The sequence below is a fragment of the Borostomias antarcticus genome (genome assembly GCF_949987555.1).
Source record: "Borostomias antarcticus genome assembly, chromosome: 2".
Classification (NCBI taxonomy): domain Eukaryota; kingdom Metazoa; phylum Chordata; class Actinopteri; order Stomiiformes; family Stomiidae; genus Borostomias; species Borostomias antarcticus.
The window spans coordinates 36,689,119-36,714,680 of NC_140235.1; the positions used below are offsets into that span (position 1 = coordinate 36,689,119).

The following is a 25,562-nucleotide window of genomic DNA, read 5'->3' on the forward strand; positions in this document are numbered from 1 at the left end:
AAACATGACTCTAACTGTACTTGTCCTGTGTCTGTCTCGTTCTGTCCACCACAGGAGCAGGACTAGTGGTACGTATTCATGTACATGGTGTATACATTATGGTGGCTGGGGTTTACCTTTTTGTGAAGAGTCCTTTGGTTCCATTTTGCCAGGTTAGATCAACCAAGCACAGAGAAGTGTGTGAAATTACATGTTAAATAATTTTTTTTACCCAGATTTGGCATTACTACAGTATTAAAGGGGAAAGGTTCCTCAACAAATTGTCTATTTCAGTGCCTAGCAGTCAAGATGAGACGCATTGGAGTATGCATGTCCAGGAACGACCACTGGATGGCGACACAGCCCAAGTCAGAGCAGGCAGGGTGAGCACCGTCAGTGAGCCTAATACCGTATGGATCCCACAGCTTTACCGCACAGCAGGTGCTGCATTTTCGACGTCAGTCGTAGGATGTGGTAGAGAGCCTGCTCATGATCCAGTTTGATTAGAGAGCTATAAGGGTCTGATATATACTCCATATGTGCACTGTTAAGCAGAATTTGCATGAAAAGCTCTGTGTGGTGAAGGGGATCTCTGCCATCCCAGCTCATGATATGGGAGGCTTCCACCGTGCAATGCTGAAAGAGTAAGTGATTCAGGGAGAGTTTTCATGTCATCTTATAGACAATAATAGTACATTTTATTTTTATAGTACTCAAAACAGGGTTACAAAGTGCTTCACTAACAAAATTCTCAATTAAAATAAAAACTAAACTCAAACACCATAAAATACAGCAAAAGGGAAGAAAGCAAGTCAAGGATAATAGGCCTAATTCCTCTAGATTAGGGAAACTGAGTCAACTTTGAATGCTCAACCATGGAATATTCAACAATAATAATAATAATAAAGGAATAAATATCATCACGAATACTGACCAGTTATGGTTGAAAATATTCAGTTTACCACACAGACTAGACTGTTTGCCAATGCCTATAACACAGGCCCCTTCAGCAGGTGTACAGGGAAAATATGACCTACAACAACCACCTTTTCTCAATATAGAGGTCAGACCTCTATTACTGTCCCGATGGACTGGGAACAGATTTAGCCCTATAATGTGTCATACAATATGGATTATATAAGATGCATAATGGCACAGTTAACGTGTCTCCTGCACAGTAAAGAGGACATGTTGCTGCCCTGTGTTCCATGTGTAGACGTGGTCAACATAGATACTTCAGGGATGGACCAGTTGCCATGGAAGAGCTTTCTGAGCTTCTCTGAGAAAATGGCCGCCTCTATGTCACACCATAGATGCTGAGTCAGGGATTTACATAAGACTACCCATGTAGAGTAGCAATGAGAAGCAAAAACGCAAAGCTTAGCATTTCTGGGCTTAAACTTGTCACAAGTGGGCATTAATGGCATTAGACAATTTGTCTATCAACTAGACTACTACAGCCATGACATAAGGAACTGATGTTGAGGGGTGTTGGCTTTACATTGCATTACAGTCATTTAGCTGATGCTTTTATCCAAAGTGACTTACAATAATCGCATTTAAAGTAGGAAAAGTCAGTGTACTACTACTTGCCAGAACTTACAAGTGCATCTCCTGTCTAAAACACAATTAAGTTCAAACGATGTGCACATAAGATTAAAAATGGACATACATTTCCATAGCACACATTCGTTTTTGGGTTTGGTAATAAAACAACACTTCAAATATGAATATAAAAAAAAAACTATTTGTAAAGCCTTAGTTTACTGTGTTGAGCTGTTAATATCTTAATGGTTGATGCAGATGCAGACAACCACTCCTCTTTCTGTAACCTCTGTAACCCTAATTCATAAACTGTCTATAGAATGATAATATAGCCTAGAATTATCTTTATATACCCTGGGTGGAGAACCAGTGTGTCTCCCAGCATAATCTATCAGGGTGGGACATCAGATAGGAAGGGGAGTGGGGAGGTGGTACAGGCAGGGAAATGGTTTCTATGACACTGGGGGTTGGGAAGGGACATTCAGGTCAAGACAGGGAGAGAGAAAGAGATAGGGGGGAGGGGGTGGGGGGGCTAGAGAGAAAGAGAGGCTGTTCAATTTCTAAGGTCCGCCCCTCTTCACCTATTGGCCAGAGCCTGGTTTCAGCTTAGCTTTGTGGCCCAGAGGTGTCTGAGATTCCACCGGGGCCATGGGGATTGTAGCACGTTATCTGGAGGACAGTTTGGCAAGTGGAGGGTCTTAAACAAGGAGGACGTAGGAATGTAGAGCTCTTTCCTAGGTGGAGGTTAGATCCCTTTCAAATTGCTCATGAGAATATAGCAGGCAGACGACAGGGCAACAAGCCAACCAGCCGTTCATCCAGCAGAAGTGACACAGTTTACTGCACGGAGGAGCAGGAGCGTTTAGAAATGTTCTGGCATCTTGGTGATCATCTACCCCTAATTTTAATTCCATATCACAAACATGATTTGGTAATACATGGTGTCAACTGTTACCATCCTAGGTACCATATAAGACTTGGTAGTGATTGTGGCCCATTCTCATTGCCATTTCCTCCTCTACCTCTTCCAGTCAGGCATTCCGGGCTTGTTTAAATAAGGCTTGCTTGCCCGGGCGCGGGCGGGTTCCCCTCTGGCCCTTTGACCTCTGACCCAAAGTGCATTCCGCATGTAAAGTGAGGAATTCCTCTGAAGTTTAGTTAATGGGGTCGAGTTTTCATCCTTTGGACCCTCAGCTGAACACTCACCCAGTGGAAGGAAAACAATGTTAGTGTACAGCAGAGACACCGCGGCACTGGGAACCTATTTAACCAGCATGGACTCTGTATGTGTAGTTAAAATCCATTCCTACTGTTAGAAAATCTACGTTTGAAACGTTCTGTATGTTTTAATGAAAATCAATGAATGGGCTTTAGGCTGGGCTGTGTGTGGGGGGAGGGATCTATATATAGATATATAGATGACCATTTTACAAAACTCAGCTCTTAGCTTTGTTATTCACTCTTCAGATGTTCCTGCAAGAACAAGAATACCACGACCGTAATTTTGATTAATACTTTCATTGCTATGAGAATATCCATCAACTGAACACACTGTGTTCAACCTCTAATTGGATACAAATGTAAGATCTTGATTTCCATTATAGTCCATTTATAGAGATGTTGTTTGTGGAGTTAAAAGATATAATTGACAATAACATAGTTACAGTGTTATGAACTTTGTGTCTTTTAACAGCACTGCATAAAACTTCACCAGCCAAGCTGTAAGCCTTGCGGCCGCGCCACAATGAAACTCGCCCTGTGAAGTGCCTGGTGAAAACGTGTAACTCAAGTTGGAGCATTGGAGATGTTTTTGTGGTGTTGGGCTTTAGAAACCCTGTGTACTGTTGCAGACGCTGTAAAAGCCAATGCCACCCACACAGCTGGAATGTCATGCATGCAGTCCATAGACTGTTTCTGTCGGGGGCTGGGGAGGGTTGGGGGGGGGGGGTGCATTAGGGAGCCCTCTTTGGAAGAGACAGGGTGCACGGGGGGCTGGGTGAGGTTCGAGGTACGAGTCCTAGTCTGCGAAATAGATGGGGGGAACTCACACCCTACCCCCACAACGCCCCCACACACTCACACCAAAAAACTAATCCATTAACCCTTTTTGGTGGGAAATGATCAGTGACTATCCATCACAGTTGTTTGTCCTGATCCTGATGAGACGCGGGCGCTGGGAGGAGGTCTGGAGAGAGACGCGGGTGCTGGAGAGACGCGGGCGCTGGGAGGAGGTCTGGAGAGAGACGTGGGTGCTGGAGAGACGCGGGTGCTGGGAGGAGGTCTGGAGAGAGACGCGGGTGCTGGGAGGAGGTCTGGAGAGAGACGCAGGCGCTGGGAAGAGGTCTGGAGAGAGACGCGGGCGCTGGGAGGAGGTCTGGAGAGAGACGTGGGCGCTGGGAGGAGGTCTGGAGAGAGAGACGCGGGCTCTGGGAGGAGGTCTGGAGAGAGACGCGAGCGCTGGGAGGAGGTCTGGAGAGAGACGCGAGCGCTGGGAGGAGGTCTGGAGAGAGAAGCGGGCGCTGGAGAGAGACGCGGGTGTTGGGAGGAGGTCTGGAGAGGGGACGGGGTGGGGGGGTTGGGAGAAGGTGAAAGGGCAGAGGAGGAGGGGAGGTACGTTTTGGGAGGAAGGGAGTTTGGAAAGAGAAGGAGCAATAACCCCCATGTTTAGAAGCCCCCGTGACACCTCTTATAGTAGGCACTTCAGAACCAAAGCGTGCAAACAAGACTGGCTTTATGTACATTTAGACGTTCAGGATGCATGGATTACAATTTGTTTACTCCTTTTTCTTAGATCAGTTTTAATGTTTACTAAACTAGGGATTACTAGTCCATTGCTAAAATTAAGGTTTCTGAAGATGATTTTGTCAACATGTTGCTTTGTGGGACAAAGCTAAGGTCATGTAAGTTCTCTGAACAGTTTAAAGAAATAACCAATTTTTGCCAGTGTGCCCCTTATTTGTAACCAAATAACCAACTCATAGCTAAGGTTTATTCAACTAGTTTTTTTAATGTGTGCTGAAACTTTAAAGAAAAACATTTTTAAAAAGAAAAAGATATTTAACATCAATACAATGTTTTCAATGAGCCTTAGACACAATCAAACATAAATTGTGACTAAAATGTTTTATTCTAACCAATATTTTCAATTATATATTTTTTCTCCATCTTTTAAGTAGGCCTTCTCCACATTTTGCACAGTCCAACTCTTAAAATTAAGCTTGTAGAGAATAAAGAATGTTTTGTAAATTGTTTTTATTTAAAGCCTAATCATGAATAGTTTAATGAAATCATTTGGTAAATATACAAAGAGTGTTTGTAAAGAAATAAACATCTCATATCTCATTTTCATCACATATTGTCTGATTTGCTAAACATCTATTTTGTACATGATTTCCATTTCAGTGACATACAATTGAATTTCCAGTAACAATGGTAATATTTGTTGTTATTAATTTCTTCATAGTTCAAAAAGGATGCATTAATCAAAGACATTTTGTGTTTAATCATTTGCTTGTTTAAATCAGATTAAAGTGCTAGATTATAATCTGAAATTTATCAGCAAAAGGTGCTTGAAATAGTCACATCTAATTCATTAATGGTGACATATCAGCATTAAATATGCTGTGGAAACCTATTAGGAAGACTATTCAAATTATCTACTGATTTAGCAAACAATTAATTATGATTCATTTATAATAGTAAATGTATAAATCAATAATGAATAGTAGCCTAGATCATTTCACAAATCAATGTTGTCTTGGTGTTTGGTGTCATTCTTCAAATTGCATACTTCCTTGAATAATATCTTAAATTACAATAAAAAAACAACAACATGTAATGGCAAAGAAGATAATCATCAAAATTAGAAGTTCAAATTACGTTAGGTATATTATTGCTTCTGTTATCAAATGTTAGTTTGAGCCATGCAAGTAATCAAACTTCATGTTAAACACACCTGATTTGATTGAAATAGGCCTAGATCAACCTGTTAAATTGCTTTAACTTAGTTTGGAAGTTATTCTAATGCTAAAAGGATGTTCATATTTAAATGGATGAAGCTGAGGCCCCTGAACATATACCAGCCAGGTAGGCCATCAGGGGACGAACCTGGGAACCTACACAGGGAACTGGAAAGAGACTCTCTGTTGGGCATAAACCAGCTGTTTACCTCATAATTGTACAATCAATTCTGATAAGACGCTTTCTGTGACTTTGTGGTGTCATGAATACTTTCAGGTGTGTGGAAATAACGTTTAAATTAAATATTGTTTCATCACAGTTTCCTATGCCAGCAGTTTATCATATCTCTATGATCAACATACAATTCCTGCACTTTTAATGCACGGTCACAAAGAAAACAGCCTTCAGGTAACATTCCATTCCATTCCACAGAACAAATTCAGTTTCATTATTGTTTTGAACTAATTTCCATCAGTCCCCTTGTGCTGTTCTGTCACTGCTTGCATGTAGGACATAATAGTCCATCGCTAGGATCTTCAGCTCATGGCTCTCTGTCTACTGGGATGTTCAGATTTGGAACTGCCTTCATTCCAAACTGGAGAAAAGTCAAAAACATGATGCTCAACACTGATCATTTTGAGGATTTGCTTAGTTTTTTATTGTCAGTATTTGCTTTGCGAATTCAACATGATTAAAAAGTCTTCACCTTTACATTTCAAACTAAAGCCACAACTGAATAATAATTTACATGTTAGTGTACTAAAGCCTTGCTAAGCGACATAGTCACAGCCTTAACCACATTACTACTATAATAAACTAACTCCTTCACTACACACCATATTCAGCATGATGCTTTAGGGGGACATTTACACATAATTGAAATAAAACAATGATTTAAATTTAAGGAAAACAAAGAAAAGCATCTTGTCTACAGTAAGTCAGGAGTGTTGGATAAATAAAACCATGTCCTCAAATAAAGGAAGAAATAGACAGGAGGGAGAGAGAGAGAGAGAGAGAGAGAGAGAGAGGGAGAGAGAGAGAGAGAGAGAGGGGGGGGGGGCATCCCTTCTCTAAATCTTTGTACCCCACTGAATTCATCAGGCCCCGCCTTACATCAAACATTTTGTGTCAATTGGCTGCACAATCAGATCTGTCCCGAGTGGGGTGAGGCTGGGCTGGGTGTGAGGGGAGAGAGGAGTGGGCCCTCTCCCACTGGACAATACCATTATTTCAGCTCCCCTAGCCAGGAATGCCAGATTCCCCAGCCAGCCAGTCTCCTCCAGGCGTCAGTCAGAGCTGTGGACGGGTGCAGCCGCCTGTAGCACCGCCCCCACTGAGACAGTCCAAATTGTAAGTTTATCCCCCAGAAAAAAAAATCCTCCTCACTAATATTTAGTGATCATACTTAGCACAGGTACTGCCGTTTTTGGTGTAGGGTTTAGTTATGCCCAGTGCTCTTAAACACTTAAACAGAAATATATTACTTACTAAAGCACATGCAGGCAACACCAGTATGAATCAGGGTCAGGTGTCTAATTCATGAACTCATTAGCACACTCAGTGCAATTACAAAGAAATTGGAGTATCTGTAATTCTTAATAAAAACAACTGGCTGATTTTTAGTTGCATTTTGTTTTGTTTAATCATGCACTTTTTGAACAGATGTCGTGGCAAGTTTTTTGTGATTTGTAATATAATGCAAATGTAGCCTATAAGATGAGTCACAAATGCATTTTTAAAATGGGCTGGTCATTTAAATCATCAAATGTTATTGTTAGACCTATGACCTTTAATAAGCCTTGTCAAGGCGGTGTTACTTTGATACGCACGAAAAGGTGTAACGGCGAACTGAAAAGTGATGATGAGAAATTTGTGAATGGAAGATAGTTAATCATGCATTCGTTGTATACTGTGGCGCTCCCTTGCATGTAACCAATCCTAGAACCGCTGAGAATGTTGAACACCCCGAAACTAAACCAATGGCTTATCATATGGCAAAGACTAGCGCAAGAAGAGGCCAATCAGTAGAAGGCATGCAAACGAAGAATTCGCTCCGGCAGGCTCTGAATGTCAAGTAGTCAAAGATGGAGTCTGGATCTGGGAGGCCGTGCGGTTGTGCATGAAAGATTTGTAATTTTATCTACAAGCGCCACTGAAATTTATTTTCACTTTTGCGTTTTGGAAATGACGGTGTGTATTGCGAACCTAGCGTACCCGTATGTGTGGTTCGTTGCAGGGCCCGGTTTCCATATTTTTTGGTCAACTTTTGCTTCTTCACATTTTTGCCTATAACGGATTGTCCCTCCCTTGGCTAGGTACCATTCATGAATTTGGGGGGTCCTCTGTATTTGTGAGTAGCATTTGGCGGCAATGGCGGGAGCTCAGGGCGAAACTGGAAGTTGGAAAGGGTGGGGATGGGGCTAATATGAGGGTTATTCTAAAGAATTACGGGAAGAAAACGCCAAGAAGGGTTGCATCTTCAGGCGCATCGGGACCTTGCGTAAAGACTGGCCAAGGCAGCTCTACCTCTAGATTGGACCACTGATCCACCAGCGCGGCGTAACAGGAAAAATGCATGTTTATTTTCAAGTTATAACAAGGTTATTGATGTATTTGCAAGCGATATTCACGATGATGAATGTTGTAGCCTAGCTTCTGTGCAATCGAACAAGTCGTTTGAGTGGAATGCTGTAAGAGAGTTGAATATTAGCTCTCAAATTGAATTTCTAGCCCCTTGATAATTGTTCTAGAAATAAATTGGTGCGAGCAAAAAAGAAAAGTTGGATTTTAGCAAAGTGTGTGCCCCTTTTTAATATGAAATCGGAATAAGTAGTCATAGGCTACCATTAGGTCTATCGCATAGGCTACTACGTTGCAACCAAGATGTAGGCTATAGCCTACTTGTAGTCTACGTTTACCCATTTTTGTTTGTTAATGTGAAATAACTTATCAGGCTAGATTCCATGTCCATGGTTTCTTCAATTTGGTGATTTTGGTGAGTTGAAAGTCTAGATTAGCCTATCAGCTACAGGATAGAGCTCGACCAACCGAAGTCCCACTGTGAAGCAAACAACTTGTTTCAAAGTGGGTTAGCTTTTGTTTTTAAACTAAATTCGGTACTATGATCTTTTTGTTTTTGTATAGGCCATACACTTGTTTTGCCAAGCTAGCCATTTTCTTTTTTTGATGCATAGTTTAAAAGGCATTTACGGACAGGTAGTAAGATTGTGTGGGTCTAAAATTTAAAAATCCATTTGATAAATTAGTGAAACACTTACTCTTTCTAGTAAGGCTTGTTTTCTGTAGGAAATGAAAAGGTAAAAAGTTATTGTTGCCCTCTCCAGTGTCCCTTAGAATACATGTCATTCACTGGAAAAGAATGGTAAAGGCCCACGTGCTGGGAAAGCCCCTCTTTTCTCATTTACCACTGAGAAAAGATTCATATTCTTTTTTTCTTTTTTCTTTTTTTTCAGTCAATTGCATTTTTCTCATTACTGGAGAGTTTTTGATATCCAGTAGAATCATTCCTTAACATTGTTAAATAATTCTAGCATGGTGTTATTATGAGCTTTTTCCATTTGAATGTGTCCTCTCCATTATGTAAAATATGTGATCAGAAAAACAGGGAAGTGCCTATTTTGAGTTAGGAAGTAGGCAACTCTACTGGCAGATCTGGCCTTAAATGTGTTGTTTCTCTTCTTCTTAAATGTGCTGCAACTCACCTACATGATGCTAACTTAAAGTAACATTCTAACAAGTTATGTTTCTTTGTACATTAAGTTGCATAATCACGGTAAAATAACACTTCCTGAAGTATCTTGTGGCTCCTGAATTCTAAAGACCAGTCATTGGGGTGGTTGAACACTGTCATGGCGGATCAGAGAGAATGGAGTCAGAACAGAAGCTCTGTCTCCACTGGAGGCTGATGGTGTCCATGTTGTCTCCACTGGAGGCTGATGGTGTCCATGTTGTCTCCACCGGAGGCTGATGCTGTCCATGGGATGATGTCCATGTTGTCGTCCAGTGCCCTTTTTCTGTTGTACTACTGGGCATTGATATGAGCAGTGCAATATTAAAAGGGCATTGGCTGGTTAAACAGAGAGCCACACCTCCCTCTACTGACTTGACCTCTCACCCCTCCACGTCTGACAACCCATAAATATAAGGGGCCTACACATATGCTTGTAGGTGTGTGTGTGTGTGAGGCTCTAGTAGGAACCCTATCATGCTCCTTAATGACGTCTTCATAAAGGTTCTCTTCCTGTGCCGTGTTTCCTCAGTGTGAATATGTGGGAGTCTCACCGTCTCTTCTCTCCCAGGGCTGCAGGATTATTAGTCTTGTGCGTTTTATTTCTGAAATGGTTTGAGTCCTCGCTTATTGGGAACACATAACGGGCCCTCATATACAAATTCTGCAGCTTATGTCATTTAAATTGGTTTAAAAGAAACCTTATGAATCCGTATTGCAGACCCCTCCTTTCAACTGTCATCCGTGCCGCCACCTCTCAATGTCCAAACTTCTGTGAGCTGCGTATTACTCTACTTGTACACGTGTTTTTGCTTGGTTTTCATCATTCTCATCTGTTGGCGATGGAGAATGTCCGTCCCCCGTGTCCACGTGCCGACACACGCTGAGGTCAGCTGCTTTGACAATGTTGCACTACTGTACCATCCAATCTAGCAGTGCAATAGTATTGTCATAGCATTCGGCCTCAGCTCGCTCTGAGGCGGTGGTAAGGGGGTAGTGGGAGCGACAGGAGTAGTTTTAAAGTTCTAAATATCTGTCATATATTTTTTTTAATCTTTCATACATCAACCAGACATAGTGTAGCTGATGTCATATGGTTCAGGGTGGTGTCCATACAGAACTTAAAGTTTGAGAGAGCTTTATAGAGTTTTAGACATCCCACTTCCATATAGTAAGTACATTGGAATGTGTTGGCAAAGATCTGCAAAATGTTAAATTCCCTGATTAGTTCAACTGATGATAGTGAAAACAGACTTCTTTTTTTTTTTTACTTGGCTGTAAAAACATTAAGACTGTCTCAAAGCCTTAATGTAGTAAAAAACTAAACTTAGATTGGTAAGGAAAGACATGTTATTTTGTTTTCCTCTTGTATGTATGCATGCTTTGTATACAGCCTTCTGTAATCATTTGACCTTTTTTCGTCTTTCTTTTAAATGTCCAAATCAGCAGCAGTGTACCAGGCTGGGGTAGAGTGGCCTAGAGGCAATCAAAGTATGTTCAGTGCGCCCACACATGGGATTCCTCCAGAGAAGCAGAGAAAAGACCAGTAGGGAGAGTAGATGTGAGTGTGTTTTTGAGCATCCTCAGTGGTGGCAGGTCTGTGGGGGAGGGGAGGTTTGGGAGGAATGCAGGGAGGGAGGCAGGTCCTGTTCTGTGTATGGTGGGGGAGGGGAGGGAGGAGGGGGGGGGGGGGGGGCTGGGAGGGATGGGGTCTCAGAGAGTGCTCCTGTGTGGGTGCCTCATGTGTGCATTAGCCAAACAGTACTGAAAGAGTTGGTTGTGGTGATTCTCATCTGACTGCTTTGGCTTATTTTTTTTATTTATTTTATACTCGCGTACAAGTGTACCTCATCACCAAATTGTTATACATTTTGCTTTTCAAGATTGGGATTTGCATTTTGCTCATGCCTGCCCAGCTCTTAAAATATCTAGATGTCTTTGTTTCTGCAGCTCTTCCCCCTTGAAATGTCCTCAGTGAAACAATGTTAATAACAACATCTCTTTATTAGAGGTTAAATGTATTTGTTGATTGATTTATTTATCATACTGTGCGTTGAATGAAATATAGTTCTTGGCCTACAGTATCTCAGCCACTTGACTGTGCGAAATTCTCCCTGAGTGAAGAATGTGACTTGTTGAGGCTTGCTTGCAGTGCTTTCTGGGAAATCCTGGAATGTTTGGAATGGGGGACGGTGGAGCTCCTATCTGACTGGATAGAACACTGAGTGTCCTACACTGAATCCAACAGGTCAGTGCCTCGTAGAAGTGTTCGGGTGTATCAGGCAAGCGCCATTGTGCACTGTCAACTGCAGAAAAGTTAATGAGCTAATTAGATCCAGATCTCAAGGATTACGTGGAAAAACAATCTGCTACAATTGTAACACAATAAAACATGAAGACTAGTCACGTAAAAAGTGAAACATTTCAGTAGGCTATTTATTCATTTCTTTTGTCCTGATGTCCCATTTGTCAACTATTTGGTGAAATGTTGTTATAAAAGTAATAGTTAAGGCAGCACAGAAACATTTGTGAACAATGACGGTCCTCTCAAACTGTCTATTGCGCAATCAATGGTTTGATCTTTGCAGTAGGGACCTAGGCTACATGCATTTTAGGTGTTGCATAAATTGAGTTGTATGTTGAATAAACTTTGAGTAAATGCATTCTCAAATTTGTAATTCGTCCTATTTCTTATCAAATTAGAACGAATTTGATATTGTATCAATGAAAATCCCTGATCTTATACTCACGCAAACTTAAAAAGTTTTGCCTTTTGGAACACGTCAGTTTACCAAGGCCCACAGATATTGTGTTGATAGTTGACTTGAAATGGTTAGCCAAGCAGTGTTCAAAATAACGAGAAACGAGAGCAAAGTGAACACACATGTACCCGAACGTGATCAAGCCTTGGGGGCCACATCCATTGCATTAAAGGCCCTGGCGTTTTGGGAGGTTTTTTTTTTAACGAAAGGAAATCCCCTCATTAACGGGAATATAAGGACAATTTGACAACTAAAACATCGGGAAATGGCCAGTCTTCAATTAAATGTGAGTGACGTAGCCTAGATTTCACTGCTCCTGGTTCATCTTTAGGCTATACACAATTTTGAGCGATATGAGTGCACAATTCATCCACAAATGGTTAAAGTCGGTCATTTTTTTCAATAATTCGGTGAGAGGAAGCCTACGGATGAGTCACAAGCCTGCAACTCGAATTGGAACTGGCCATGACATGTAAACTATACCGGTATATGAGGGCTTCAATTGATTATTCGTTACCCGGTATTGTCCACACCATATCCCATTTCTTTGATGGTATGAAGTCATTGTAGTGGAGTGACTAAAAAGTAGGCAATCGTGCATAAGGCCACACTAACAAGCGCGGGATGGATAGTTACTCAGTAGCCGAGGCTACACCACCATCTCCTAGTTGCAGAAAGCCTATAGTGCCTATCACACAGAAAGAGAACTCAATGCCACTCAGTGGAAAGAAGGCGTAAGCACAAGCTACCATTAAAACGGCTTTGAATATCACTTTACCGGAAAGAAGTCATGTTTTGGTCTTTAATCAATCTAGAAGATAAACGAAAAACATCACCTAAAAAAGGATAGGCCTATCCATTCTAAAAATAGCTGTCTCTAATGAAGACGAATCACTTTGATAGACACATATGGACAATGATTAACCAGTATCACTGACATTGAACACATGCATGCTATAGGCTACATTTTGCATAACAATTGAAAGAGTAAATACTTTTTTTTTTTTTTAAAGCAAACAACAGAAAATAGGCAAAGGTATACCAGCTGCAAAAGTAAACAGACTAGCCCACAAAAAAAACAGATTAAAACACACACACACACACACACAAACTCAAGTATAACCCTGAGTCTATATCCACCTTTTTTGTCATTAAATCATTTTTTAACTTACACATTGCACATTCACAACCGCTTCAGTGTGGCATGTTCATGGTACTATGATCATGGGAGAATTGATAATAACAACGTCTGTACAAATCTTGTCCAGCAGGTGGTGTAATAAATGCAGTGGTAGATTGAGTCCAACAAATATTCACTAGTCACATCATTGTAATTTAATTAAAAAAGAAAATCCTTTGATGAACCAATCTTTACAGGTACTTGAGTTCTTTTGTTTCAGCCTGCAAAAAAGAAAAAAAGGAAATGCATGTTATTGTCATGTCACAACATTTGAAGCAGTTTAAATAAGGATACCTCTGTGAGAGTGTGACCTGGCTTGCAGACATCCTGATGACATCATCAGAGACTTTGAACTCTGACGCGGGTGAACGGTCGGAATGATCCACTGAATACTCATGGGCCATCTGAAACAAAAGAAAATTATTACTACTAAATGAAAATAAAAACATATGCCATTTCAGAAAGCCAGGGTGATCCTTTGAAAGATTTGTTTTAGCCCGAGACTAGAGTTAATGTGTGTCCTGGAAAGCCTCAGATTGGAGGAGAGGGAGTAGGTTTGGAGACTCAAAGGAAGTCGTTTTGGGGATAAGCCTTGTCATTCATTTATTACTGCTGAGTGGCGGCGAAATCTGTTGTACGCCCAATCAGATTAAATCCAGACTAAATGAAACAACAACCTAGCAACCACTCCACTGAAGACGATTGTTATTGGTTTAAAGAAATACAGTGTTTTTTCCCCCCAATCCCCGAATAACAATGAGTCCAGCCAGACCTTTCTCCAGTGCTGGCACAGCATGAACAAAGTCAGGCCTGGCTATGCGAGACTAGTGAGGGGCAGACTGACCAGGCGAGGTGGGGCCCTGAACAGGTAGTTGATGGGGTAGTGGAGCAGGTTGATGAAGCTGGAAGAGTACAGGTCTGCGTAGCGCATAAGCTGGCTGGAGAACAGGGTCTGCTTGGAGCCGCTCCGCAACAGGCTTCCCATCTGGCCATACATCATGTCCATCCTGTAGCTCACGACCTGAAGCACACCAGCGGTCAGAGCCACGAAACGCACCGAGCATCGAGTGGGAAATACGACAGGACAAAACATGACCGCACACGAGAGTAATCATGGTTAACGTCACAGGTATAAACGTCAGAGAATGTCAGAATGAGAGGGAGGGAGGGAGGGAGGGAGGGAGGGAGGGAGGGAGGGAGGGAGGGAGGGAGGGAGAGAGAGAGAGAGAGAGGGAGGGAGGGAGGGAGGGAGGGAGGGAGGGAGGGAGGGAGGGAGGGAGGGAGGGAGGGAGGGAGGGAGAGACGGGTTCTGTATTGGTAGTAAAGGCTCACTTTCATCCTGGTCTGAATGGCACTGATGTCCTTGCTACAGCTGTCCAGGTTCCTGACAGGACAGAGAGAGCAGAGTCACACTGAGACAGCAGGATCCGCGTCACAGACCCGTGTCACACACAGTACTGAAGGAGAGAGACCAGAGTAGGGACGTGCAGCGGATGATATACACACTCACTTACTTGTAAAGCCCCGCTAGAAAGATATCAAGGCGCTTCAGCTCCTCAAAGAAATCTGGAGGAAAACAAAATAAATTCGCCAAACAAACCAAATCAAAATTATTTGCTCTTGATGAAAAAAAAGAAAAAAAAAGAATGAATGAATGAAATTCTACTGCTAAAACCTATTTATGGTGGAAGTTGATTGTTTGATTAATTAGTTAATTGGTTGACTGATTAATTGATTGGTTAATTGCAAGGTTATTATAGTTAACGAAAACTAACTAAAAAACTAAAACTAGGTGTCAGTTAACTAAAAAAACATTTTAGTTAACTGAAACAAAAATAAAAATTTGACTTTACAAAAAAACAATAACTAACTAAAACTGTATTAGGTGTTTACAAAACAGACTGCAATAAACTAAAATTATAGAGAAAATGTCTTCAGTTTTAGTCTTTTTCATTTCATTCATAAGCCTAATATTTTGGGTGGATATGAAATCTATTCCTTTTTTTTTTTAGCTGTGCCCCTGTACAGAAGTAACCTGACATGCACCAGATGTTTTTTTTTCACACGGAGGGAAATGTGAGCTCTTGAGACCAGGATGGTCTCATGAGGCTAGCGCAGAAAAAAATAACTAAAACGAATACTGAAACTAATAAAAACTAAACTAAAACTAAGCATTTTCAAAAAACTAAAAACTAAACTTAACTAGCAAACCTGCTTTAAAAACGAATTAAAACTAAACTCAAATTGAAAACAAAAAGTTAAAACAATATAAAAATAAAAACTAATGAAAAAAGCAAAACTATAATAACCTTGGTTAATTGTCATTAGGAGGTAAGGAAGCCAGAGTTGTGCTTACGGCTATTCTGATTCCAGACCACCAGCTCCTTGGCCAGCTCAGGCACCACCAGGAAGGTCTTCCAGCCCTGACGCTTCTTCGACTTCAGGATGTCCCCGAAGATGTGGTCCCCGACATACAGGATTTCCTTTCCTTTCACACCCAGGAGGTCACATATGATATCTGAGGAGCCTGGAGGTGGAGACGTTAAACTAGACACTAAGAACACAGGGCCAGTTTCCTGGACACAGATGAAGGCCAGTCTCATTTACAATTTTTAGTTGTTAGTAAGATAGTAATGTATTCTGCACTTTTTGACAGATAAATAAAATACCCCCCCCTCGCCAAGTTATACCCTCCACACTCAGATAAACAAAATAATACAGTATTATTTTATTTCACACTCTGATGCCAAGAGGCATCCAGAACTGTGCCAATAACCCCAATAAAGTACAACAAAACAAAAGTGTGTTATTGCTTAACATTAGTCAGTCAGTGTCTGTCCTACCTAGAAGCCAGTGGCTGTCCTACCTGTCACAATAGAAGTCAGTGGCTGTCCTATCTGTCACAACAGGTTAGTGGCTGTCCTACCTGTCACAATAGAAGTCAGTGGCTGTCCTATCTGTCACAACAGGTTAGTGGCTGTCCTACCTGTCACAATAGAAGTCAGTGGCTGTCCTATCTGTCACAACAGGTTAGTGGCTGTCCTACATGTCACAATAGAAGTCAGTGGCTGTCCTACCTGTCACGATAGAAGTCAGTGGCTGTCCTACTTGTCACATGTCAGTGGCTGTCCTACCTGTCACAATAGAAGTCAGTGGCTGTCCTACCTGTCACGATAGAAGTCAGTGGCTATCCTACTTGTCACATGTCAGTGGCTGTCCTACCTGTCACAATAGAAGTCAGTGGCTGTCCTATCTGTCACAACAGGTTAGTGGCTGTCCTACATGTCACAATAGAAGTCAGTGGCTGTCCTACCTGTCACAATAGAAGTCAGTGGCTGTCCTATCTGTCACAACAGGTTAGTGGCTGTCCTACCTGTCACAATAGAAGTCAGTGGCTGTCCTACCTGTCACAATAGAAGTCAGTGGCTGTCCTACCTGTCACAATAGAAGTCAGTGGCTGTCCTACCTGTCACAATAGAAGTCAGTGGCTGTCCTATCTGTCACAACAGGTTAGTGGCTGTCCTACCTGTCACAATAGAAGTCAGTGGCTGTCCTATCTGTCACAACAGGTTAGTGGCTGTCCTACATGTCACAATAGAAGTCAGTGGCTGTCCTACCTGTCACGATAGAAGTCAGTGGCTGTCCTACTTGTCACATGTCAGTGGCTGTCCTACCTGTCACAATAGAAGTCAGTGGCTGTCCTACCTGTCACGATAGAAGTCAGTGGCTATCCTACTTGTCACATGTCAGTGGCTGTCCTATCTGTCACAGTAGAAGTTAATAGCTGTCCTACCGGTCACACATATAACATAATAAGCCTCTAGTGTGCTTTTTAAGCTAATAGCTCTACATCAGAATATTTATTTAAAAAAAAGAAAATGCATGCAAAAAATAAATAAATTAGGCGTAGTCGATATTTGCCTTCAACACGTTGTGCACATACTAGCTATTCCACAAACTTTAGTACAGGATGTTGGTTTATTTATCAAAATACACCTTTTCTCTTCTGTATTCTGTGCAAAAAAATACAACTGAACATTTGTATTTTGTACTGTATGTGTTATTTTGTATGTAATCAGGGCGAAAGAGAGATTGCTCTCAAACATCTTCCCTGAATAAATAAAGGTTTCAAATCAAATCAAATCAAATCAAATAGAGCCTACTTACTTATCAAAGTGGTATTACAGTAAATAGTGCCGTTTAAAGTTTAAATGAAAGTGGTGTAGCCTGGACTATCCCAAAATATACCCCAGGGGGTATAACCTGGACTAAAGGGGAATAGTCTTGTCTAGCCCAAAATATACCCCAGGGGGTATAACCTGGACTAAAGGGGTATAGTCTTGTCTAGCCCAAAATATACCCCAGGGGGTATAACCTGAACTAAAGGGGTATAGTCTTGTCTAGCCCAAAATATACCCCAGGGGGTATAACCTGGACTAAAGGGGTATAGTCTTGTCTAGCCCAAAATATACCCCAGGGGGTATAACCTGGACTAAAGGGTAGTCTGGTCTAGCCCAAAATATACCCCAGGGGGTATAACCTGGACTAAAGGGGTATAGTCTTGTCTAGCCCAAAATATACCCCAGGGGGTATAACCTGGACTAAAGGGGTATAGTCTTGTCTAGCCCAAAATATACCCCAGGGGGTATAACCTGGACTAAAGGGGTATCCCACCGAGCCATCCCCTGCTTGCTTACCTCCAGAGTAGACGGTCCCTGGCAGGAGGGGCCCAGTGTACATCCCTATGTGCAGTTTCCCTGTCTCCTGTAGGAAGGAGAGACCAGAACAAGAACACGCTGCTTCACCACCGTCTCTCCACGCACAGTGTCATGACGGCGAGTCAGGTCTCTCTTACCGTGTCCACTTGTCTCAACATTGAGCCCTCCGCGAAGAACAGTGGTTTCCTGGTATCCACGACAACAAGGTCAAAGTAGGAGCGCCACAGATTCTTTGTCTATAGTGAAGGGATCATTGACAGTTATCAATCGATCAGGCAAATTAGAGGCAAATGAGAGGTGTTTAGGGGGGAAGCCACAAGTGTTGTCCAACAGCAAACTGCAGACAGCAGGCCTTACCTTGGGATTACCTGGGGTTGGATCTAACAGGTACCTCATCATAGCCTAGGGAAAGAGCCGGAAGGAATCATCATTATCGTCATGGCATCCATATTTTTGTCAAACACACTTGACGCCTATGTGTTTTTTTTCCCCCCGAATCCGTAATGAGACCGTACAACTTTATCACCTCACCTCAGTGTAGATGAAGTCACTGTTGGTAGCCAGGAAGACTTTGGCCACCGACTTGATGCGACTCAGGAGGACAGGAAGTCTAGGCTGTGGGGACAGGAAGTAGAACACAGAGTCATTGCCTCTGAGCGCTCTTAGAGAGAGGAGGAACTCGGTTCTGCCGACCGACAAGTACTATCAGCCAACAGATGGAAACGGCATGGATTAAGTATTTTATCACTTACGTCTTTGACTACATATTTCTTCAAATTCTTCAGGGTTCTCTCTTTTAGGCTGCCCTGTATGGTGAAAAGAGATACAGTCATCACATTGATCACAGTAACCTAGAGATGTGATTGTTGGACATGAGCTATATTGTAGTCCCACTAACAGGGATGTGATGTTGAGAGCAATGTGTAACACTTGGTTTGCTAACCTTATTGTGCACATAGTCCATTGCATCTCGGACATCCTGGAACATGCTTCTGAATGACATGAACAGGTTGCCATGTTGGTATCCGTGCGGGCAGCTAGAAGAAATGACACAGTGGACACAACAGTCTGACACGAAATACACTCTACTATATACACTCCCATCACAGTAGAGAGAGAGAGAGAGAGAGGAGGAAGGGAGAGAAAGGGGAGGGGCTTAGGGAGATTCACTCACTTGATGTAGCTGGTGGATCTGGCAAAGAGGTCCACAAGGCAGGCATAGAGATAGGTCTCTAGAAGGGGGAGTAGCAAGGGACCTATTCACTTTGACGTGTTCAAGAACTGGGCAACGCATTCATCATCCTAACTTTCAACTGTATTTCCGTGATGAAAAATGACCGGGGTCTTGTTCCAAAGAGAAAGGGATGTTGATGTCCTGTACCTGAGAGATTGAAGAGCGTGTTGAGCATGTGGAAGCGGTCTGTGTCGTCTCTCTGGATGAACATGTTGGGGTAATACTCCTGGATCTCCTCCCTGCAGAGAAGGAATGGGAAATGGTAAATGGACTGCACTTATATAGAGCTTTTCCACCTTAGCGGCACTCAAAGCGCTTTACAATGGCCTCTCATTCACCCATTCACACACACATTCACACACCAATGGCGGTAGCTGCCATGCAAGGTGCTAACCTGCTCATTGGGAGCAATTTGGGGTTAGATGTCTTGCTCAAGGACACTTCGACATGTGGACAGTCAGAGCTGGGATTCGAACCACTGACCCTTCGATCACTGAACGACCCGCTCTACCAACTGAGCTACAGCCGCCCCAACATAAATAACACCAAGGAAGGTGTGAGAAGAACTGCACATTCAGAACCGAGGAGGGGCCGGCTGCTTAGTGTATGTTCTATAGGCTAAGGAACGCCGTTGTAATATTTGTGAGCGGTTACTTCATGTCCTTCATGGGTCAATGGAGTTAAGGAGCAAACAGTACTGCTATCCTATCACAACACTGCAGAGTGAACAGGAAATGACCCAGTTGGCTGTGCTCAGTTGGGTCTGAGCAGGGTCAGGGGTCTGGATCAGGGTAGCCTGGTCTCTGTTGGTGGAGGAGGAAGAGGCTCTGCCCTCTACACACATCCTATTCTTTATTCATCATGTCAGATCATTGATTTCATAATCAAATCCTGATTATCGAACGTGCAGTAACTAGTGATTTTCACTTTTATTTTTGTTATTTTTTTTTTTTTAAACTTTTGACCAGACTCCAGACTGGTGTGAAGTGTGTGTGTTTGATCTAGATATGTGTGTGTGTGTTTCTGTGGTTTTTGAGCAGATGTGCCTTCAATGACAGTGTTGACCCATGGACTTCCTGTGTCAGAATGACGCACAGTAAACTCCAAAACAACAACAACAGCACAGCCTCATGGGTTTCAAGTTTCAAGAGGTTCAATAGATGATAAGCCATTGAGACTTCATACGGATGGACACACACACACACACACACACCAGCATAGTGGGATATCGCTCTTGCCTTTTGAGGAAGGTGAAGGCGTGAGTGCAGACCAGAATGTTTCCGTTGGAGTCCACTTTCAGCAGGTTCCCGTACCTGGTGTCAAAAACCAGGCCTCTGGGAAGAAAGACCAGAGCAGGAGGGGACGGACGAGCGGACAGAAAGGACATGGGAAGGATGAGGACGGTTATTCCCAGATGAGCGCTTTTGACATTCCAAGTACTGCAGTTCTTTATCTCTCATCTACATTGGCCAATCCTGTAACTCTGTTACAGTATGTGTCCCTTGGGAGAAATTCAGCTGGTGGGGCTTTGCTTGTACTTTTTAAATGTTAAAATATCTGTTCAGAAGGTCCAGAGTTGGTTCCCCTGGGGCAAATATACAGAAAACAGACTGTGTGTTTTGTACACTTCAGACCTTGTAATGCACCACTCCCCTTGAATTACACCTCTTATATTTGTACATATTTCTTTACCGTCTCATGTAAAGCACTTTGAATTGCCTTGTTGCTGTAATGTGCTACACAACTAAACTTGCCTTGCCTTGCCTTACTACCCAATAGTTCTGGAATAGTGTCATTAACCATCTGCTTTGTATGTAACAAAGTCATACAGCATTTGAAAAAGAGATTCTTTATCTCAATGAGCTTACCTGGTTAAATAAAGGTCTAATAAAAATAAAAAAGCATGTCATGTGGTCGCATCTCAGCCGTGGCCTAAACAGAGGTTAGGTGTGGTAGAGCCGTGGGATTTTGACTCTGGTGAGGTGCTGAGATTTACCTACCTCCTCCCATGTGCTGTGCAGTAGATTAGACTGACCATTGCATGAATCCTGATTGGAGGAAGTGGAGGCCTTAGGGGAGGAGACTCACCGCGTGGGGAAGGTGGAGTCATAATTGTAGGTCAGTAGGTCGAAGGGATAGCCGATGGACACCAGTCTGTCCCTGAGCAGCTCAAAGCCCAAGGCCTCATAGTCGGGAGACTTGTAAGCTACACAGAGACACAGATGGAACATTGGTATGTGTCCTAAAGAAAGCTGACCTGGAAATATTATTGTCAACGGTAGCAGAAAATGCAATAGTTGTAGACATGAACGTATAGAGGTACTTGTGTGGTATCGTACACCAAGAATACATAAAGGCTTTATTCTACAATTTGCAGACTTTCTTTCAAATACCATGCCCAACTTGAATCTTGGTGATTTTAATATTCTTGTTTGTGTTCCCTCTAAGCCTCTTGTGTGAATTGATGCATCCGGTTGAATCATTGAATCTTGCCCAGCTTGCTGGTGTTGAGTGTATGACCTATACTCACAAGCTGGGCCATGCACTCGACCTAGTCTTATCGTTTGGTTTTCGTCTGGTTCTAACTGGAGTTTTTTGTTGCCCTTGGTGATCAGAGCTCAAAAAAACTTTCTATGACATGTGGGATCCCTCAAGGATCTGGTTTAGGGCCCTTACTTTCAGTCTGTATATGCTGCCCCTTCATGACGTCATTAGGAGGCACAACATTAGCTACCAGATGACACCCAGCTCTATATTTCTGTGACACCCAAAGATTACAGCTCAGATGACTGGTTGCTAGAGTGCATTGCTGATATAAATGGATGGATGTCACAAAACTTCCTAGAGATAAACCAGGACAAAACAGCTGAGGACATCAAAATGAGCATCTCCCTCTCACATGACCAAGCTGTCTCACTGGTCTGTTCATCTGATTTAAACTGTTTCCCGTCATGCTACCCTCCCTTATAGAGATTGTTTCTTCTATGAAATCTGCAATCTGCCTCCTTGAAATCGTCCCCACTGCTCTCCTGAAGGGCACCGTTGACTCATCCGGTCCCAACATCCGCTCCATAATCCACAGCTCACATCTTTCTGGCCACTGGTACCGTTCCATTGTGCTTCAAGGGTTTTTTCCCTCCTTAAAAAACCTCAACATAGACCCTACCTTGCCTAGTAACTACAGAAAAATATGCCCATAGAGATCCATTGTGTACTTAGCTGTGACATGAGCAATGAGCACTAATATCTCAAGAGTGCACGGTCTGTAGAAATTGATATATGGGCCATTGTATGTGATTACAAATAACCTTATAACAGGGTTTATAATGCTGAATACCAAACTACTCCTTTAAGCTCAGGGGTGACTGTGCCTTTGCTGCTCAGTCCCAGACTGTGGAATAGCATCCTCCTCTTTATCAGATCTGCCCCCTCCAAGTCCAGGCTTAAAACATACTTTTATGCTTTAGTGTCTGGATCCTCCTGATGTAGTTTTATATGTGCCTGCGTATGTATATGTTTGTTATTTTGTACCTGTGTTATGTGTACTGATGCTTATGTAGGTGTTTTTGTTTTTAGTCTTTTTAATTGTGATCTTTTTATAGTGATTTTGCTGCCTGCTCTGATTTGTAAAGCATTTTGTTCAATGTGAGTCATTTTTAAATACATAGATTTGACTTGAGGTTGACTTGGCTATTTCACACAAATTATACACCCAACAACAGAGTATTATCAATATAAAGGTTGTGAAATTTGGTGTACTAGGCCTATACCTACCTGCCAGTGTGTAGTCCATGTCAAAGCCATAGCATTTGATGTTTTCCAGGGTCAGACTCCTATTGACAAACACCCTGTGATCAAAGATAAACAGAGCGCTTTTAGTTTCTGGGGAGATAATCAGCAAGGGTATTTGATAAGAAACAGTTATCTTATACCGCAGGCATGTTGGAGCTTGTCAAAATACGTCTCCTCAGGAGGGGTCACTAGGACGAGGGTTGCAATCAACTTGTACTCTCACCAGACATCAACATCAGACTTCAGGATGACACACTTAGTAGGACTATCTGACAAATTGACTTTAGCTCTCACTATACTAAAAAAAAAAAAATGTTTTGTTTCTTGAGCATGGTGATCCACTTACTTTGATAGATATCCCCCACCCACTGAGGTCTTGAGGACCAATCATGGAACATCTTCAATCATGGAACATCTACACACTCAGTCAGACCTGCTTTGCTGGCAGTGCAACTAACTACGTAATTACAGGTAATTACAGCCCCGCAGTCGTGTCAGGTCAAGAGCATCTGTCATTAATCCTGCCAAACTGAGCCGAGACTCACTAAGACATGTCAGTCTATAGGACTGGGGGATTTAGGTGAAGACATGTTCAGTCTGTATTGTATTGATGCTACTCAATACCGTCAGAGTTTTGCACTGCGCCTCCTTCAATGACAGCCACACATCAAATCACAATGTCACTAGATTCAACATGATGTCACATGATTCAACATGCTCAGTACATACACACACACACACACACACACACACACACACACACATTCTACATGCAATTTAATATAGGGTTACACCCAGCTATACCCCTGGGTACTTTAATACTAACGGTTAATTTCCTGCAATTTTACAGTTTTCAAACACCAGTAGTCACTGAGAAGTGAGATTTGCTCCATGAACAAATACATCAGTATATGCAGTACACTCTGCATAAGTTCACAACCATCAATGATGAACCATTTCCAGTCTCGCAAAAAAAGTTGACACAGGCACATCCAAAAGTGATGTGCTCTATGACAGAAGTACAAGTAGAATGGAAGACAGAATACGCACACTAGATATGCTCCCATGAACATTTATTCTCACTTCAGGGTATGTCTGCTGTGCGGATTCTGTCTTCCATCCGATTTCCAGGATCAAACAAGCAATTCCATCTGGCCTTTACCTGTAATCATAAAGGGTTTCCTGTGCCACTTCCTCTGTGTGATACGGCGCCTCGCTACCTGACACCATCTCCATCACCCTCCACACTACAGCATTTACCTCAGTCCTTCAGTCTGTCTCCCCCAGGTCCAACGCAGCCCCCAGCTCAGTTCAACCTGCCCCCCTCCTCCAGGCCCATTTAGCCAGTTCAGCCAGCTAGGGTTCCTGTTAATAATTCACCTGTCAGCTCCGGTTCAGTGTTGCAGAAGGAGCCTCACGCGAGTTTATTCACCCTCAAAACCACAGAGGCAGCGTTTAACTAGTGGCTGTTGGATGTGTAGATGTCAGAGCCCAACATATTAGGATAATGCATCTGCCACTCAACCAGTCTCCCTTTCATCAAATCATAGGAAATATAAAGAGCACTCAAAACTTGTCCTCCTTTTGAAATAACCCTGGACAACTGAGCACTTATTTACAAAGGCATTCCCTGTGACCTAATGTAATTAATGCACATCCGTATATATTGAATATCAGTTGTTGTTTTTAAAACACCGTTGTAATTAGGCCGTGCTGACATAGTCACTATAGGCCTATAACATGTGTGTGATATAAGATATTAAGCGACCTCAGTGTGTTGCAGAATTGGATAGTAGGCTACTCACTGACTACACTCTTTTCTCAGATCTGACGAAGACTGCGCTTCAGAGAGTTCCTCCATGGCGAGTGCCGTGTCCACCTCTGTAGTGAGGCTGCCCATTTGCGACCTGGTTCCCCTCAGCCTGTAGGCTACTGCCACCTTAAAACTACGGTAACTGGAGAAACATTTGCAAGTTGCAAAATTACGCAGACACTCTGCGTAAAGGGTTCCCCTTTGCTGTCGTCAGTCAATAACCCCTCCCCGTGAAACGCCGTGTTGGGTGGTGTTTGTACAAAGTGGGTGAGGGGCTCAAGACACACGCATCCCTCGTTCATGAATCGGTCACACCCGCGGCTGGGAACAGAGATTATGTTATCGGACTCTGAGGCGCACAAACCCAGAGCGGATGAGCATTTGGCTCGCAGTTACTAAGCGACCTGTAGCGTACTAAGTTAATCGATTTGCTCCAACAAAGAAAATAACGACATTACAAAAAATAGTTCGATTAAGTTGATAATTTGGAAATGTGTTTATTTCTCCTCTGTTTAAAATCGATAATTGAAATTTACTATTAGTCTGAGTCATTGCTGATTGCCAGGGTCCGGGGTCCGACCTTGATATCCCCAATGACCTGGGCTGCTCAAAACTACTGAACCCTAACCCCAACTACAGAACAAGCCACTCCTATTCACATGGGTCCAGAAGCCACACCAACTCAACAGCTCTTCAACATTAAAAAGTGCAAAACTATTGATTAATAAATTATCAAGACAATCAGAAAACATGGTCATAACATGGTCAGTGCAGACAGTTTAACAGGTACGTGTAATCCACATATGTAGCAGATCTACGGTTAGAGCCTGG

The 25,562-nt window shown here is 42.5% G+C and overlaps 2 protein-coding genes across 6 annotated transcripts in view; both read right to left on the reverse strand.

The window, feature by feature from the left end:
• Positions 1-12,782: 12,782 nt before the first annotated feature.
• On the reverse strand, positions 12,783-24,897 carry nt5c2l1 (5'-nucleotidase, cytosolic II, like 1). Of its 5 annotated transcripts, XM_084459672.1 has the most exons (19): positions 24,724-24,845; positions 24,081-24,283; positions 22,901-22,974; positions 21,215-21,332; positions 20,365-20,460; positions 19,274-19,365; positions 19,067-19,124; positions 18,836-18,929; positions 18,645-18,698; positions 18,424-18,507; positions 18,250-18,294; positions 18,030-18,128; positions 17,872-17,938; positions 15,531-15,701; positions 14,689-14,740; positions 14,507-14,558; positions 14,019-14,195; positions 13,486-13,578; positions 12,783-13,395 (listed from the first exon to the last, which is right to left on the reverse strand). In XM_084459672.1, the coding sequence occupies exons 2-19, from the start codon at positions 24,152-24,154 to the stop codon at positions 13,366-13,368; spliced, it is 1,530 nt and encodes a 509-aa protein (XP_084315798.1). In that variant the 5' UTR covers positions 24,155-24,283; positions 24,724-24,845; the 3' UTR covers positions 12,783-13,365. The 5 variants fall into 5 exon arrangements, with proteins under 5 accessions (XP_084315798.1, XP_084315797.1, XP_084315799.1 ...); XM_084459671.1 differs by lacking the exon at positions 24,081-24,283 and having other exon boundaries at positions 24,724-24,897; XM_084459673.1 differs by lacking the exon at positions 24,081-24,283 and having other exon boundaries at positions 20,365-20,458; positions 21,215-22,974; positions 24,724-24,790.
• Positions 24,898-25,551: 654 nt separating this feature from the next.
• Positions 25,552-25,562, reverse strand: part of LOC311322856 (solute carrier family 2, facilitated glucose transporter member 9-like) — a gene marked incomplete at both ends in the record, with an annotated part of 4,504 nt that continues 4,493 nt past the window's right edge. The window contains one exon of the mRNA XM_084454974.1: positions 25,552-25,562. This exon is cut by the window's right edge and continues 196 nt beyond it. Coding sequence (XP_084311100.1) covers positions 25,552-25,562 — 11 coding nt within the window.